The following is a 19,069-nucleotide window of genomic DNA, read 5'->3' as shown; positions in this document are numbered from 1 at the left end:
TTTTTTCTTACCTATTGCCAGACCATCACTGAAGTTATGCATGCCATCTCCCATGATAACCATCCAAGCAATATTTGCTATTCCGGCATCTTGCATCTCTTTATTAGAATGGCAGTGACTGTGAGAATGATGCGGATGGTATGAATGATGCTTTTCAGGTATGGTTTTAGCTTCATAGTTTGCAGCGCAATAATCAATTTCACTATGTGAATCATGAATGTAAACAGACTTTAAATCAGGAGTGACAGATATCTTTGATGGGGATCCTAGGGTGCCATCAAGGTCAGTAATCTGGGTTATGTCATGTTGCTCACCAAAACCATCCTGTTGGTCTGTTCCTGAAACCAGAAATAATTATTTTAGTGTAATTGAGAATTTGAATTTGTTACTACCTAAATTGTTAACTCATTATTTTATTCATTCCAGTCCTACTCATTTCTCCTTCCTCACCTCTTTGTCTAGTGCACTGATGACTATATTGGTGCCATTTCCTGTTCTTGACTTGAACTAGAAAGTTTCATCAATTTTTCTTCCAATCTCCACCCTTCCCTCACCTTCACATGATCTAACACTTCCCTTCTTCAACTTCTCTGAGTTCATTTCTGGAGATAGGCTATAAACTAATATGTACTAAAAGCTCACTGACTATCACAGGTCCCTTGACTGCACTTCCTCAAAGGAGACTCTTTCAATCTTCCAGTTTCTCCATTTCCATCGCATCTGTTTTTTGTAACCTTCTATATCAGCGCTTCAATAGGTCATCCATTTTCCTCAACCAAGGCATCCCTCACATCTGTTCCATCTCTTGCACTTCTACTCACCCCTTCCCCCCACCCCACCCAGAATCACTTTCCATCCCACCAGCTTCCGTATTCAACTGATCATGATTCTCCATTTCTGCCACCACCAAACACATCTTCACTTCCTCTCCACTTTCAGCCTTCTGAAGGGACCGTTCACTTTGCAACACCCTAATCCACTCCTCAATCACCCCCAACCCACCCTCCCCTCCCATTGCACCTTCCCATACAAGTGCCGGAGATACAGCTTCCTTCCTTTTCACCACCAGGTGAAACAGTGATTTACTTGTACTTCTTTCAATTTTGTACACTGTAATTGCTGCTCATGATGTGGTCTTCTCCACCGGGGAGACCAAATGCAGATTGGGTGGCCACTGAGTGGAATACCTCCTTTTAGTCCACAAGTGTGACCCTGAGCTTTTGATCGCCTGTCATTTTAACTCTTCAGTCCACTCCCACTCTGACCACTCTGTCTTCGGCCTCTTACATCATTCCAATGAAGTTCAACGCAAGCTGGGGGAGCAGCACCTCATCTTTTGTTTTAAAACCTTCTGAACTCCGTACTGAGTTCAGCAACTTCAGACCATAGCCTCTGCCCCCAGTTTTTTTTGTTTATTTTTGTTTTTGGACAGCTGCTGTTGGTGATGATTCTATTTTTGCCATATACACCTCCTCCAGATACATCTTATGTTTCTTGTCCTATTACCATCCCCTTTTGCCTTGCACCAGCACCCCTTCTGTCCTACATTCCATCCTAAAACAGACCTTCCCTTTCGTTCTCCCCACTCCCACCTCTGTACTCATTTAAAAACTTATATTTCTAACATTTTCCATTTCTAACAGAAGGTCATCAACCTGAAACGTTAACTCTCTCTCCACAAATGCTGCCAGACTTGCTGAGCATTTCCAGCATATTCCTGTTTTTATTTAATTGAATATATACTTGTTTTGCACAACAATGCTCCCCAACACTTTCAAAAACATGAGGTGCTCAGTGCCTGCTTTGAATAATGCTTCATGTTTATCTGCTCCTCCATTACAAGAGTTCAGGAGGCAGAACCTCCAGTACTCTTAGTGCTGGCTAGGGAGGGATAGCAACAGCATGGAAAGAGAAGAGAATACAAAAGAAACTTAACAGAAAAGAATAAAAGTTCAGCAGACAAATAAAAATAGACATCAAGACACTGGGGAAAGCACAAAAAAATCTAAGGAGCATGAGATCCTGAGTGAAAAACAATATATACCATTTGATTTCCATGGTGGTGTATACAGTAAGTCAAGAGCAAGTTCAGTGTTCAAGTCAAGCGGGGTTACAGGTTTGGGAACATTTGGACTAAAACCAAGGAGAGAACACGGAGGGAAAGGGGAGAGAGGAAAGGACCTGGCTTGGGGAAGAAAGAGGGAGGAGACAGGGAGAAGGAAGAGATGGGGTGAACAGAGAGGAGGATGGGAATAGGGAAGCAAAGTCATGGAAACTACCTCGACAGGGAGGGACCTCCCAGCTTTTTGGGAATGGGGGTGGGGAAAGGAGAGAGGTTGCGGCGAACTAAACCCCTGCCCCTATGGACCAAAATTGTTTGAGGGGGTACACCTCTACTGAGGGGAGGTTGCGGTGACCTGATCTCTCCTAGGGCCCAAAAAATAGAGAACGGAAGAGGTAGAAGACAGTGGAAGAGGATAAAGTAAGGTGACAGAAGTGGGAGAAGGGGATGAGAATAAAGGAGCTAGAGGGGGTCCTATGAATGGGAAATTCAGTTGAAAAGAGGAGGGAAGTTTTGCTTAGCATTGTTGGGGGAGGGGGGGTTGAAGGTTATGGGATTCTTCAATGGAGGTGTAATGTTGCAGGCTAAAATCTTCCTCAGCAAGGGGAGAAAGAAGTGGGGTTTGAGTACATTCTTGAGGCAATTTATTGTTACACAGGAATGGAGTGCAGGTTTATAGCAGGCAGCTTGACTGACGTTTGGGGAGAGGAAAAGAGTAGGTGTTTGGATGCTGTAATTCTCCTCACCATGGGAGCTGTGGAATGGGAATGCTTATCAAAGAGGATAATAAGTTCAGAGGAAAGGTCGCAGACCAGAAATATTGATTCTGTCTCTCTCTCCACAGATGCTGCCAGACCCGAGTATTTCCAGCAATTTTTGTTTATATTAAGGATGATCGGTTTGATTCCTATTGGTTCTGTTAAGGGCAGTCAAGGGGCCCTTAGCAGTGCAAAAAATTAGTCACATATTATGTTTATAATGTCATCTACAGGTACAGTTCATTCACCATTCTGATCTTTATTTGATTTGTATGCTTATGAATTTGAATTTTTTTCAAGAAGCTAGCTGGTTAGTAGAGCAGGGTAAAAACAAGAAATGCTGGAACCACTCAGCAGGTCTGGCAGCATCTGTGGAAAGAGAAGCAGAGTTAACGTTTCGGGTCAGTGACCCTTCTTTGGAACTTTTGCTTTTATTATAGTAGAGGAGGGTAACCCTGTAGACACAGCCTACCTGGTCTTTCAGAAATCTTTTGCTAAGTTATCTCATTCGAGGCTCCTCTACAAAAAATAGAATTTTGTGGAATTAGTGGTAGTCTTCTGTGATGGATTCGGAATTGGTTGAATTCCCACAGGCAGAAAGAAAGCTGTGGTCATGAATTTGAATCTCTTTGGAAACCGGTTACCAGTGGTATCCCACAGGGATTGGTGTTAAGATCCATTTACCATTTTTATTAACAATTTAGATGTAGGTGTTGGGGAAATGATCCGCAGGTTTGCAGATGACACCAAGATGTGGGTGAGTGTTAAGATTGTAGAGGATACATGACTACCGCAAGCAGATGTTGCCGTATTGGAAAATGGGCACTTGTTTGGAAAATGATGTTTAGCTTAGAAAAATAAAATGGGTAGATCAAATGCTGAACATACTTACATCCTACAAGGTATAGAACTAAAGTCAATAGTGAAAGTAAGAGATCTTAGTGATTGGGTGCACCACTCTCTAATGACAAATCTCGTGAAACTACAGCTAAAGCAACCAGGATTCTTGGTTGAATTCATAGAACAATTCACTAAAAAATGCACACCATTTTGTCCTTGTACAAGATCTTGGTTAATCCTTTGTTAGAATACTGTGTCCAGTTTCAGCCTTGTAATATTCAACTGAATAGTTTAAGAATTATCAGGGAAAACGCTTACAAGTTATGCAAGGGCAGAACTAGGTTGGATGTTAGGCGGCTGTTCTTTTCCTAGAGAATATTGCAACTGTGAAACAGTTTGCCAGCTTGTGCAGTGACCACTGAATTACTGCATTCTATCAAGGGATAGCTGGACCTGCTTCTCGTTGGGATGGAGATCACATCAGTACATATCATAATCATAGAGAGATACAGCACTGAAACAAGCCCTTCGGCCCACCGAGTCTGTGCCAACCATCAACCACCCACTTATACTAATCCTACATTAATCCCATATTCCCTACTACATCCCCACCTTCCCTCAATTCTCCTACCACCTACCCACACTAGGGGCAATTTACAACGGCCAAGTTACCTATCAACCTGCAAGTCTGGCTGTGGGAGGAAACCGGAGCACCCGTCAGAAACCCACGCGGTCACAGGGAGAACTTGCAAACTCCACACAGGCAGTACCCAGAACCAAACCCGGGTCACTGGAGCTGTGAGGCTGCGGTGCTAACCACTGCGCTGCCCTAACCTGTAATATAAATCATGACCTATGAGATCTTTCAGTTTTTGATCACCTAAAGGGGTCAGAGAGCAAGTTCCCAGACTTTACCCATAGTTGCCTGGGTTTTCATTTCTCCCAGGACATTACATGGCTCCGAGTGGATAGGGACTGTCTTTATTGTGATGCACTAGACATCACAACTATACCGGACAGGCTATACGGACCAGTGGGTCTTTTCCATTCTGTCATTTTTATACGTTCATTCATATTATCGATCGCCAGAGCTCAGAATGTTTGCTGTGACGGAGTACAATTTTGAATACTTTTCTTGGATTGGGAACCCAATTGACACCAGCAGAAATAGAGAAAAGTGTGCATCTTTAATGTGACAAAAGTTAATCACCATAAACCATGGCCTTTGAGCCTCTGCTGGAGTATGGTGGAGGGTGAGATCCTCAAAATATCTGCAGTATTGAACCTGGAGCCATATCCTAGCAGAAATCTGTGTGTGCGTGGATGGGGACCTTATGCAATAGAGGAGTCTGAAATACAGGGTTCAGGTGCACCCCACCCCACAGTGCCAAATTTGTATCTTGATCACAAAAATTCATTCATCAACTATAAAAACAAAAAATGCTGGAAATACTCAGCAGGTCTGGCAGCATCTGTGGAGAGAGAAGCAGAGTTAACAGGTCAGTGACCTTTCAAAAGAACTGGCAAAGGTCAGAAATGTAATAGGTTTTAAGCAAATAAAGCAGGGGTGGGGCAAAACATAACAAAAGGGAAGGTGTTGATAGGTAAGAGGGTCACCGAGAATAACTGACAAGAAGGTCATGGAGCAAAGGCAAAGGGGTGTTAATGGTGTGGTGAAAGACAAAGTGTTAGTGCAGAGAGGGTGTTAAATGACAGAATAATGAACAGCCCTGGTCAAAAGCACAAACATGAAAAAAAGTGGGCAGGCACATGGTAAAAAAAAAATGAATGATGAAACAAACTGAATTGAAATAGAAATAAATAAAATTAAAAATAAAAATGGGGGCCAGTCACACTCTGAAATTATTGAACTCAATGTTCAGTCTGGTAGGCTGTAGCGTGCCTAATTGGTAAATGAGATGCTGTTCCTGGAGCTTGCGTTGATGTTCACTGGAACACTGCCGCAAGCCCAGGACAGAGCTGTGGGCATGAGAGCAGGGGGGCATGATGAAATGACAAGCGACAGGAAGATCAGGGTCTTGTTTTCAGACTAAGCGAAGATGTTCTGCAAAGCGGTCACCCAATCTGCGTCTGGTCTCCCCAATATGGAGGTGTCGGGGATAATGGAGGAGTGGACCAGGGTGTCGCGGAGGGAATGATCCCTTCGGAATGCTGACAGGGGAGAGGAGGAGAAGATGCATTTGGGAGCGGCATCACGCTGGATGTGGCGGAAATGGCGGAGGATGATCCTTTGGACGTGGAGACTGGTGGGGTGGAAAGTGAGGACAAGGGGAACCCTGTCTCAGTTTTGGGGGGGGGGGGGGGGGGGGAGAGTGGAAGGGGTGAGGGTAGAGGTGCTGGAAATGGGCCGGACATGGTTGAGGACCCTATAAAGCACAGTGGGGTGGGGTGGGGGAGAATCCTTGGTTGAGGAAAAAGGAAGACATATCAGAAGTGCTGTTGTGGAAGGTTGTATCATCAGAGTAGATGCGATGGAGACGGAGAAACTGGGAGAATGGAATGGAATCCTTACAGGAAGCAGAGTGTGAAGAAATGCAGTCGAGGCAGTTGTGGGAGTCGGTGGGCTTATAATGAATATTAGTAGACAGCCTATCCCCAGAGATGGCGACAGAGAAGTCGAGGAAGGGAAGGGAAGTGTCAGAGATGGACCATGTAAATGTGAGAGAAGGGTGGAAATTGGAAGCAAAGTTAATAAAGTTTTCCAGTTTGGGGCAGGAGCAGGAAATGGCAGCAATACAGTCATCAATGTACCGGAAAAAGAGTTGGGGGAGGGGGCCTGAGTCGGACTGGAACAACATGTTCAACCTATACCACAAAAAGACAGGCATAACTAGGACCCATGCGAGTACCCATAGCAACGTCCTTTACTTGAAGGAAGTGAGTGGAGTTGAAGGAGAAGTTGTTCAATGTGAGAACAAGTTCAGCCAGGCAGTGGAGGGTGGTGGTGGATGGGGACTGGTTGGACCTCTGTTGAAGGAAGAAGTGGAAAGCCCTCAAACCATCTTGAAGGGGGATGGACGTGTAGAGAGATTGGACGTCCATAGTGGAGAGGAGGCGGTTAGGACGAGAAAACTGGAAATTGTCAAAATGACGTAGGGTGTCAGTGGAGTCCCATGCAATCGCAGGAGGTGTAATACATGCCTTTTTACTTCCTCTCTCCTCACTATCCAAGGCCACAAACACTGCATTCAGGTGAAGTGGCGAATTACTTGTACTTCTTTCAATTTATACTGTTTTCACTGCTCACAATGTGGAAACAAACGCAGATTGGGTGACTGTTTTGTGGAACACCTTCGCTCAGTCCGAAAACATGACCCTGAGCTTCCTGTCGCTTGCCATTTTCAACACCCCCCCCGCTCTCCTGCCCACATCTCTGTCCTGGGCTTGCTGCAGTCTTCCAGAGAACATCAACGCAAGCTCCAGGAACAGCATCTCATTTACCGATAAGGCACGCTACAGCCTACCGGACTGAACATTGAGTTCAATAATTTCAGAGCATGACTGGCCCCCCTTTTTTATTTTGAGTTTTGTTTTTTATTTTTATTTTATTTTAGTTTGTTTTATAATTCATTTTTTTAACCATGTGCCTGCCCACTTTTTTTCATGTTTCTGCTTTTGGCCAGGGCTGTTCATTATTGTCATTTAACACCCTCTCTGCACTAAAACTTTGTCTTTCTCCACACCATTAACACACCCTTTGCCTTTGCTCCATGACCTTCTTGTCAGTTATTCTCGGTGACCCTCTGTCCTATCAACACCTTCCCTTTTGTTATGTTTTGCCCCACCCCTGCTTTATTTGCTTAAAACCTAATACATTTCTAACCTTTGCCAGTTCTGTTGAAAGGTAATAGATCTGATCTGAAACGGTAACTCTGCTTCTTTTGCCACAGATGCTGCCAGACCTGCTGAGTATTTCCAGCATTGTTTGTTTTTATTTCAGATTTCCAGCATATGCAGTATTTTGCTTTTATTCATAGAGTCATACAGCACAGAAGCAGGCCCTTTGGCCGATCGTGTCTATGCTGGCCATCAAACACCTATCTATTCTAATCCCATTTTCCAGCACTTGGCCCGTAACCTTGTATGCTATGGCGTTTCAAGAGCTCATCTAAATACTTCTTAAATGTTGAGGGTTCCTGCCTTTACCACCCCTTCAGGCAGTGTGTTCCAGATTCCAACCACACTATGGGTGAAAAAAATTTCCTCTAAACCTCCTGCCCCTTACCTTAAATCTATGCCCCCTGGTTATTGACCCCACCGCTAAGGGAAAAAGTTTCTTCTTATCTAACCTATCAATGCCCCTCATAACTTTGTATACTCAATTATGTCGCCACTCAGCCTTCTCTGCTCTAAGGAAAACAATCCTAGCCTTTTCAGTCTCTCTTCATAGCTGAAATGCACCAGCCCAGGCAACATCCTGGTGAATCTCCTCTGCACCCTCTCCATTGCAATCACATCCTTCCTGTAGTGTGATGCCCAGAACTGTACACAGTACTCCAGCTGTGGCCTAACTAGTGTTTTATACAGCTCCATCATAACCTTCCTGCTCTTATATTCTATGCCTCGGCTAATAAAGGCAAGTATCCCATATGCCTTCCTAACCACATCATCTACCTGTGCTGCTGCCTTCAGTGATCTATGGACAAGTACACCAAGATCCCTCTGACCTTCTGTACTTCCTAGGGTCCTACCATCCCCATTGTATATTCCCTTACCTTGTTAGTCCTCCCAAAATGCATCACCTCACACTTCTCAGGATTAAATTCCATTTGCCACTGCTCCACCCATCTATATTGTTCTGTAATCTAAGGCTTTCCTCCTCACTATTTACGATACCACCAATTTTCGTGTCATCTGTGAACTTCTTATACCTCCTATATTCATGTTTAAATCATTAATGTTCACTACAAACAGCAAGGGTCCCTGCACCGATCCCTGCGGTACACCACTGGTCACAGGCTTCCACTCGCAAAAACAACCCTTGACTATCACCCTCTGCCTCCTGCCACTAAGCCAATTTTGGATCCACTTTGCCAAATTGCCCTGGATCCCATGGGCTCTTACCTTCTTAACCAATCTCCCATGCGGGACCTTGTCAAAAGCCTTACTGAAGTCCATGTAGACTACATCAACTGCTTTACCCTCATCTACACTTCTAGTCACTGCCTCGAAAAATTCAATCAAGTTAGTTAGACACGATCTCCCCCTGACAAATCCATGCTGATTATCCCTGATTAATCCCTGCCTCTCCAAGTGCAGATTAATCCTGTCCCTCAGAATTTTTTCCAATATTTTCCCAACCACTGATGTTGGACTCACCGGTCTGTAATTACCTGGTTTATCCCTGCTACCCTTCTTGAGTAATGGCACCATATTCGCTGTTCTCCAGTATCTCTCCTGTGGCCAGAGAGGATTTGAAAATTTGTGTCAGTGGCCCTGCTATCTCCTCCCTTGCTTCATATAACAGCCTATGATACATCTCATCTGGGCCTGGGGATTTATCCACTTTTAAGCCTGCTAAAACAGCTAATACTTCCTCCCTTTCAATGCTAATATGTTCAAGTATATCACAATCCCCCTTCCTGATCTCTACACTTACATCATCCTTCTCCATCGTGAACACAGATGCAAAATAATCATTTAAAACCTCACCAATGTCCTCTGGCTCCACACACAGATTGCCACTTTGGTTCCTAATGGGCCCCACTCTTTCCCTGGTTATCCTCTTGCCCTTAATATACTTATAAAATGCCTTAGGATTTTCCTTTATCTTGCCCGCCAGTGTTTTTTCATATCCCCTCTTTGCTCTCCTAATTACTGTTTTCAGCGCTCTGAATCTGCCATAAGCCTCCTTTTCTTTGCCTGATCCAATCCTCGATATCCCTCGACATCCAGGGTTCCCTGGACTTGTTGGTCCTACCCTTCACCTTAACGGGTGCACGTTGGCGCTGAAGCCTCACTATTTCCTCTTTGAACGACTCCTACTGGTCTGATGTAGACTTTCCTACAAGTTGCTGCTCCCAGTCCACTCTGGCCAGATCCTGTTTTATCATATTGAAATCGGCCTTCCCCCAATTCAGTACCTTTATTTCCGGCCCGTCTTTGTCCTTTTCCATACCTGCCTTAAATCTTAGAGTTATGGTCACTATCCCCGAAATGCTCCCCCACTGACACTTCTACTACCTGTCCAGCTTCATTCCCTAGGATTAGGTCCAGTACTGCCCCTTCTCTTGTCGGACTTTCTACATACTGGCTCAAAAAGCTCTCCCTTATGCATTTTAAGAATTCCACCCCCTTTAAGCCTTTTACACTAAGACTATCCCAGTTGATATTAGCTAAGTTGAAATCCCCTACTATTATTACCTTATTATTTTTACACCTCTTTGTGATTTGCCTACATATCTGCTCCTCTATCTCTCCCTGACTGTTTGGAGGCCTGTAGTATACTCCCAGCCAAGTGATTGCCCCCTTTTTGTTTTTAAGTTCTACCCATATGACCTCATTTGAAGAACCTTCTAAGATATCATTCCTCCTTACTGCAGTAATTGACTCCTTGATCAACAGTGCAATGCCACCTCCTCTTTTATCCCCTCCCCTGTCACGCCTGAAGATTTTATACCCTGGAATACGGAGTGGCCAGTCCTGCCCCTCCCTCAACCATGTCTCTGTGATAGCAACAATATCATAATCCCATGTGTTAATCAATGCCCTCAATTCATATGCCTTACTAGTAAGACTCCTTGCATTAAAATAGATGCAATCCAGCCTTGCATTTTTCTCTTGTGCCTTAACAGGTCTATATTTGCTCTGCCTTCCAGACTGACTCAGTTTCTCTTCCATATTTGAGCATCACTCCCTACTGTACCTCCACTCTGTATCCCATTCCCCTGTCAAATTAGTTTAAACCCTCCCAAACATCACTAGCAAACCTCCCAGTAAGGATGTTGGTCCCATTCTGGTTCAGGTGCAACCCGTCCAACTTGTACCGGTCCCACCTTTGCCAGAAAGAGACCCAGTGATCCAGGAAACTAAAGCTCTCCTTCCTGCACCATCTCTTCAGCCACACATTCATCTGCTCTATCCCCCTATTCTTATACTCGCTTGCACATGGCACCGGGAGTAATCCAGAGATTACAACCTTTGAGGTTCTGCTTTTTAATCTGCTACCTAGCTCCATAAATTCTTGTTGCAGGACTTCATCCTTTTTACCTATGTCCTTGGTGTACCACGACCTCTGATTGTTCACCCTCCCCCTTCAGAATGTCCTGCAGCGGCTTCGTGACATCCTTCATCCTAGTACCAGGGAGGCAACATACCATCCTGGAGTCACGTTTGCGGCCACAGAAACGCCTATCTGTACCCCTTACGATAGAATCCCCTATCACTATAGCTCTTCCACTCCTTTTCCTTCCCTGCTGTGCAGCAGTCATCCGTGGTGCCACTAACTTGGCTGTTGCTGATTTCCCCTAGGAGGCCATTCCCCCCCCAACAGTATCCAAAGCAGTATATCGATTTGAGAGGGGGATGGCCACAGGGGACTCCTGCACTACCTGCCTGCGCCTACTACTCTGCCCATCCTTTTTCAGCCTGTGCTGCCATTACCTGCGGTGTGACCACCTCGCTATTCATTCATCAGTGTTGCATTGTTGACATTTGTTGCCATAGCAAAATTGGAGTCAATGGGAATCAGGGGGAAAACTTTCCACTGGCTGGAGTCATACCTAGCACAAAGGAAGATGGTTGTGGTTGTTTGAGGTCAATCATCTCAGCTCCAGGCCATCACTGCAGGAGTTCCTCAGGATAGTGTCCTAGGCCCAAACATCTTCAGCTGCTTCATCAATGACCTTCCTTCAATCATAAGGTCAGAAGTGGGGATGTTCGCTGATGCTTGCATAATGTTCAGCACCATTCTTGAGTCCTCAGTTACTGAAGCAGTCGTGCAGAAATGCAGCAAGACCTGGACAATATCCAGGCTTGGGCTGATAAGTGGCAAGTAACATTCACGCCACACAAGTGCCAGGCAATGACTATCTCCAACAAGAGCGAATCTAACCATCTCTCCTTGACATTCAATGGCATTATGATTGCTGAATCCCCCCGTATCAACATCCTGGGGGTTACCATTGACCAGAAACTGAACTGGAGTAGCCATATAAATACCGTGGCTACAAGACCAGGTCAGAGGCTAGGAATCCTGCAGCGAGTAACTCACCTCCTGACTCCCCAAAGCCTGTCTACCATCTACAAGGCACAAGTCAGGAGTGTGATGGAATACGCTCCACTTGCCTGGATGGCTGCAGCTCCAGAACTCAATAAGCTCAACACCATCCAGGACAATGCAGACCACTTGTTTGGCACCCCATGCATAAACATTCACTCCCTCCACCACCAATGCACAGTGGCAGCAGCGCATACCTAAAAGATGCACTGCAGCAACACACCAAGGTTCCGTAGACAGCACCTTCCAAACCCGCGACCTCTACCACATAGGACAAGGGCAGCAGACACACGGGAACACCACCACCTGCAAGTTCCCTTCCAAGTCACACACCATTCTGACTTGGAACTATATCGCCATTCCTTCACTGTTGTTGGGTCAAAATCCTTCCTAACAGCACTGTGGGTGTACCTACCCCACATGGACTGCAGCGGCTCAAGGCAGCTCACCACCACCTTCTCAAGGGCAATTGGGATGGGCAATAAATGCTCGCTTAGCCAGCGACGCCCACATCCCAATGAATAATTTTTTTTAAATTATAGATCACTATACATTGTCCTCACCATCAGCTTTAAAGCAGCAAAGGAAAAAATGGAGTACTGACATCTTCATGCCACCCTAAATAGGTATCACACTTCTACATCTTATATTTCACTTTTAGTAAGAAACGTATGTGAGTTTGTTGAAGGCACATTTGAAAGGCTATTCTCAACAAAACAAAAATCTAATTTTGCTCTTTCTACTTATACATTAATGTACATCGCAAAAGCTTCAGCTGTTTATTTTATTGAGCAGATAACAAATACACTTACCAGACATGGTCTTAAGGTCAAGCCATTCACCTTCTGATCTACGGTTCAATTTGTGGTCTGACAGTTTTCGTCCCACTGCTGCCTCTCCACTCAGAACTTTCTGCTTGAGCCACTTCTTTTTGCTCTGGTAAGAATTTTTAAATATAACTTCATATTGAGAGTCGTTTTCAAAATTCTAAAGTCACATCTTCTATTCAGTTGCAGCTAAATAGACTTTAAAGTTTAATCCTGATCATTTTTGCACTACAAAAAAAATTGAATTAGCCAATAAGTCAAATTAAGTGACTGAATTAACAGGAGTTGGCTGCACATGGGTACTTCTGATAATGCATTAAATCAATTCAGGATTGCTGTGATATGCAAGCACTGCATAAAAAAGGAAGCTTTATAAGACAGATGCAATTAGTTATGTTTTGTAATACTTTCATTTTTCTAAATTGATAGCTTAAAAGCACTGGTGAAAATATTTCTCATAAATATAAATGATATAGGAAAAGCATAATAGCCTGGATTGTTAAAGTGCAAATCGGACAGCAACCTCTGGTCTATGCACATGTACAATTAAATATGAAAATCAGGAAATTGCCGTCCAATTTGCCCTTCTCCAGAAGTGTCATTGTAACAGTATCTTGCTGATAGATTCAGCATTGAAAGATGGAATAGTGTGAAGTTGACGTACTTAATTAAGGAAAGCCAGCGAGGTAAATCGTGTTTACCTTACTTGATTGAGATTTTTGATGAGGTAACAGAGGGGGTTGATGAGGATAATGCGGTTAATGTAGTGTATATGGACTTCCAAAAGGTGTTTGAAGAAGTGCCACATAATAAGCTTGCCAGCAACATTAAAAACCCATGGAATTAAAGGGATAGTGGCAGCATGGATACAAAATTTGCCGTGTGACAGGAAACAAGGTGCAGCGGTGAACAGTTGTTTTACAGACTGGAGGAAGGTTCCCCAGGAGTCGGTAGTAGGACAATTGCTTTTCTTGATCTATATTTTATTTATTTATTTAGAGATACAGCACTGAAACAGGCCCTTCGGCCCACCGAGTCTGTGCTGACCGTCAACCACCCATTTATACTAATCCTACATTAACCCCATATTCCTACCACATCCCCACCTTCCCTCAATTCCCCTACCACCTACCTATACTAGGGGCAATTTATAATGGCCAATTTACCTATCAACCTGCAAGTCTTTGGCTGTGGGAGGAAACCGGAGCACCCAGCGAAAACCCACGCAGTCACAGGGAGAACTTGCAAACTCCGCACAGGCAGTACCCAGAATTGAACCCGGGTCGCTGGAGCTGTGAGGCTGCGGTGCTAACCACTGCGCCACTGTGCTGCCCCATATTCATGACCTAGACTTGGGAGTACAGGGCACAATTTCAAAATTTGCAGATGACACAAACTTGGACGTATTGTGAAAGGAGGATAGTGATAGATTTCAAGCGGACATAGGCAGGCTGGCAGAATGGTCAAACACATGGCTGATGAAATTTAATGCAAAGAAATGTGAAGTGATACATTTTGAAAGGAAGAAAGAGGATAGGCAATAGAAACTAAAGGGTAGAGTTCTAAAGGGTGTGGCGGTACAGACAGACCTGGGGGTATATATGCACGATTCATTGAAGGTGGCAGGACTGGTTGAGAAAGTGGTTAAATAGGCACAAAGGATCCTATGCATTCTGTACATTATTTGGCATTGAATAAATATTCTTAACTGATGTTTCCTGGTTCAGGCTCTGTTTTACTCACTAAAAATTCTTTAATCTGACTAAGAAGCTACACAGTTGCTTTTCCTGTTCACACAGGTCCAAGATCCCCTGTAGAGGATGCTGCATCAAAATGGCTTTCTTATCACAGCATGTTAAGTGCAAATCCCCATAAAATGTCTGTGGGCAAGGGTAAGTGTAAAAAAGGGCCAATCCGGCCCTACAGAAATTAGTCTTTAGCTACATCATTAATGCCAGATCCACATGAAAGTACAGATACTAAAATTAGATGCAGAAGTTATTTTGTGACCGATGCTGGCAAAGTAAGTAAATTCATTAAGGACTAACTTGAATCAGATAACCTATGCTGTTATGGTATTTACCCTTTTCACTGAGACAATTTATTTTGTCCTAACTGCATAATCATTTTATAAAAGCTGGAAGGGCTCCACGATGAGAAGGTTATTGCAACCGCTAACTGTTCATTCCCAAAGAAATACAAGAAAACAAAATTCCAATAGATATCAAGTCTTGCTTCTGCTCCTTCCAAACAATTTACTGGAAGCTTAATAATCTTAATTGCAAAAGTACTGATGGGGTCCTCCTGCGAACAAACTGCTAAGACAAAATAGACATTTCAACTATTTCAAAATAATTCACTTAGTTTTACATCGTCATCTTCAACTGTTCCTCAGATCCATATGAATTTGGGGTCAAATTACTCTATTCTTGAAGAAACCAGCTCATCCTGCAGTTCAGTTACTTATAAGCCTTCTGGGGAATCAGCTTGGTGACCATCTTCATGTGTGAGGTGGTTACTGACTTTGGGAAGCATCATTGCAGAGCCTGATCCTACCCTTCCTCAATGCCCACCCACGTTTGTACATTTTTCAGCAAGAGTTACAGAATTGCAAGGAAAGGAAGAAAATTTTAGCTGATTTTCACCTCCCTACCCCAGGAATGCTGAGGCCAATGGTAATGCCTCTCCAACCTAACTCAGCACAAAAGACTTTACCCACAAAGCCACCTGGAATGCTTTACACTTGTATAAATTTATACTCAGTTAAAGCACCTTTTGTTTCACTGCATAATTCTAACACTCACTTTAATTTCTGAATTGGTTACTATAGTTAAGAGTCGCTTCTTTTAGCTGCAAGTTCAGCTAGAAGTAATTTTCTGGCACCCCCTGTTACATACAGCCCTATTGTAATTTAAGACAACTATATAATTTAAGGCCAGGGAAGGGAGCACTGAATTACTGGTAATGATACATATATTTTGAGCTTACCGTTCTGGCTCTGCGGTCTCGGAACATGCCAATGCAGTGTTCAATGATGAAAAGTAGGTAGATACCACCCAGAGCTGTAAGCCCTTTCCATAATCCGTTATATGCTGTAAGGAGATCTTCAGAGCTTTCATGATTTCCATGAGTATGGTTATGATCATGATCATGATTGTGATTATGGTCATGATGACTATGATCATGGCTACCTTGTGACTATTTTTGCAACAAAAAAAAAAGAGATAAATAGTGATATAGCACACATTTCAGACGTTACTCCCAAAATATTTTTTGGAATAATTCAGACACATGAACATAGCACTAACTATGATCTAACACACACTGCTTTATTACATATTAGCGTACGAAAATAAAATACAATAAAATAGACAAGTGTCTCAAATTTTCCAGTGAATATTGGAACCCAAAATCTCACATTTTGGAAACATTTGAAGGAATTATGGATGTTAAGTTACCTACTGTCCAATCAAAATGAGAGGTTAATGATCTTCACACTTCAGCATAACAAACACAAGACAGAGGGAAAAACTACAGCACAATTTCTCAGACATAAAACTGAGGTACAGTTTTGGTAAAAAAGTGAATGGAGGAAAGAAGACTGCTCCATCTGTATGTTAAACACAAAAAGGCATTTCTACCACCGATGGATGCATTTCATTAATTCTTTATTCCAAAATGAACACTAACAACAAAATTCTTGTGCGCTATACAAGAATGGACAGGGATCAGACCAAATTGGTCAAAACCAAATTCAAATCCCAAAATTGAAATGTGGAAAGATTCTAGAATTCTAGAAACCTTCATGAACTGGAAAATTTCAGGTATTCTTACATAGGTGGATGATAGGCAGAAGAAACAACATGACTTCATAACAATCTCAGAATCACGGCAATTGTAAATATAATAGAGCATGATATCCCGGTGGGTTGAAGTTATGGCCCCAGCACCAGTGAATGAAGCACTTCTACTTAGCACTGTCGGTCTTCAAAGAGGAGACTTTCTTGGATGTTACTGATTTAATAATCAGCTCCCCAGGGGTTAGGAAAGTTTATCCCGTGAGTAACTAAGCCAAACACACCAGGAAGGTCCCAAATCCAATCCCAGTTTGTTTAGCAAGCTACTTATCTCAGCCTGGGTAGTAGCAGGGATGCTAATAATTGACCTCAGTGCCTCTAGTTAGGAAAGGAAAATCTGCTTTGGATAAAGTCAAAGAATGTACAAGTAAGGTGAAAATAAATTGCATTAAAAACAATCCTCGATGGCCAGTTGATAAATGGAATACTACGGTCATTCAAATAAAATAAACGCCTCGATACCAGAGCAGAGAGCTGCCCAGTCGGCTGGCTCCCTCAAATCTGTTCTGTGCCTCTATGAACCAACTCACTGCAGGGGTATCTTGTCTGAATAGATAGTCTTTCAATCACTCCCTCACTACAATGCATTCTCTTTCAAGATAGATTTAGCTTTGACATTCTTGCAACTGAAATCACCAAAACACATCATCTTTCTGTTTCTAAAAAAAACAGTCGTCATCAAAGCAACTGTAAGGCGGGTTCAGGCAGGATCAAGATCCACTGAAGTTAAACATGTATGGATTATAGTTGCAAGACCATTTAAACATTTTACTTACAGGTGGCATATAAAAACTGTCTTAAAAAATCCTGCCAGTGATTTCAGCTACAAGGATTTTCTGCTTCAGATTGAGGTGAAATATAAATCACCAATATCAAATTTGGGGAAAAAAGCCACTTGAAGGAATTCAAAGTGATTTTTACTTCTTGACTGGCTATATGTGAAAATAAAATACAAACTCTGACCATTAAAGAACTTAGTCACAATTAAAAATAACCAGATCACATTGGAGTAAATATGAGAAATCTTTACATTAAAAACAGTAAACGGTTTCTGTTGATGACAGGGGGAAAAAAACAGGTGTCAGCGAGTCTCAAAGTGAGCCTATATTTATACAATGGGAGAGGTGCTAATCTAAAGCAAAAAAAACTTCTTGGCCTGGATTTTACAATAGTAATGAAGGTGAAACTGTCACCATTTGCCCCCATTACTCCTCTGTAACAGGCAGAAATTCTGCGAGTCTGCACACAAACAGCTAAGCGGGGAAATCCAGAAGTTGCTGTTAGTGATTTTATGATTCTCCAGGGGGTGCGCTGTTGAGGTACCCCAGATGGCAATCAATGGGAAATCTTTGAATTAAACAGAACTTCCACTCTTCGAGTTGAATTATGTGCTGGAGGCGGGCTCCCTGCGTCAGGCCGAAAAGATGGGGAAACCCCTCCTTTGCCTATTTGTGTCCTCCCAGAGGGATCCTCCGGTCTTTTTAAATCAAAGTTTCAGGAGATGGGATCCCCGTCTTTAAAGGGACCGGGATCCTGCCTCCATGAGCTGCGGGCCAATCAGAGGGCCGGCAGCTCAGCAGTATCAGTAGTACCACTGGGAGTGCTGGCCACTGCCAGTACTGCAGAGGCCGCGGACGCAGGTCCAGCGCTGGAACTCCAGACAAGATAGGTGAGGTGGGATCACCGTGGCCAGTCCAGATGGCCCCGGCGAGAATGGGGTTGGGGGGGTGGTCTTGCACGTCCAAGGGGAGGGCGTCCCAGGCGGTGAATTGGTTCCCAGTAGGGGTCCTCTGCGGGCCACAAATTACCCGTGGAGGAGGGACCCTCCCCCACCAAGCCCGCAAGGAGGGTGCTTTGTGTTACAAGGCGACTTCCTCGCGTGGTGGAGGCACTCCCCCCCTCTCTCCACCCCATCGTTAAGATCTCAGCAGCGGCAGGGAGAGGCCCTTAAGGCCCTCAATTGGCCTCAGGGCGGGAAGGCCGTTGTCAGCCAATCCCGCCCCCCGGGAAGATTGCTTGGCGATGGGCCCTCCGCCCTACTGCCCACCCCACCACCCATCGTGATATTCCGTGCCACCCCCCGCTCCCCACCTTCGATTCCACCTCTTGGAGCCACACAATATCTAGCCCTTAGTCTCACTGTAATACCTTGAAAAAAATTACACCTTGTTGAACAGTGTGCTAAGTTCATAATTAATTCCAATCAGCCTTCCTGGTCCTGAAAGAGAAATTTATAATTTTGTATTCAGTATCAAATTTCTCCCCAAGTTTTTCCACATTTTAATTTTTTATAAAAAGTTTATGACATTTAGCCTCTACCTGAATATTATGAGTGTGTCCCATTTATTTCACTATCTGTAAAATTTAAACATTAAAAGTTAAGGAATTCCAAGAGTTTTTTACTTCCTGATTTGCTACCTGTAAGAATACTTCAATGTGATTGCTTGCTTACCCTGCTTGAACCCAGCACTGATGCTGGATGCTTG

At 43.6% G+C, this 19,069-nt stretch overlaps 1 protein-coding gene across 4 annotated transcripts in view; it reads right to left on the bottom strand.

Moving 5' to 3' along the window:
* The window catches only part of slc39a10 (solute carrier family 39 member 10), a 140,964-nt gene that overhangs the window by 28,423 nt on the left and 93,472 nt on the right, over positions 1–19,069 (bottom strand). For all 4 annotated transcript variants that reach the window (XM_068035663.1, XM_068035664.1, XM_068035665.1 and 1 more), the window contains exons 5-7: positions 15,715–15,924; positions 12,712–12,835; positions 12–338 (exon numbers count right to left, since the gene is read on the bottom strand). In XM_068035663.1, coding sequence (XP_067891764.1) covers positions 12–338; positions 12,712–12,835; positions 15,715–15,924 — 661 coding nt within the window. The remainder of the gene's footprint in view (positions 1–11; positions 339–12,711; positions 12,836–15,714; positions 15,925–19,069) is intronic.

The sequence above is a fragment of the Heterodontus francisci genome, chromosome 7 (assembly GCF_036365525.1).
Source record: "Heterodontus francisci isolate sHetFra1 chromosome 7, sHetFra1.hap1, whole genome shotgun sequence".
Classification (NCBI taxonomy): domain Eukaryota; kingdom Metazoa; phylum Chordata; class Chondrichthyes; order Heterodontiformes; family Heterodontidae; genus Heterodontus; species Heterodontus francisci.
Note: the sequence above shows the minus strand (reverse complement) of the source record. Positions and strands in the feature narration are given on the sequence as shown.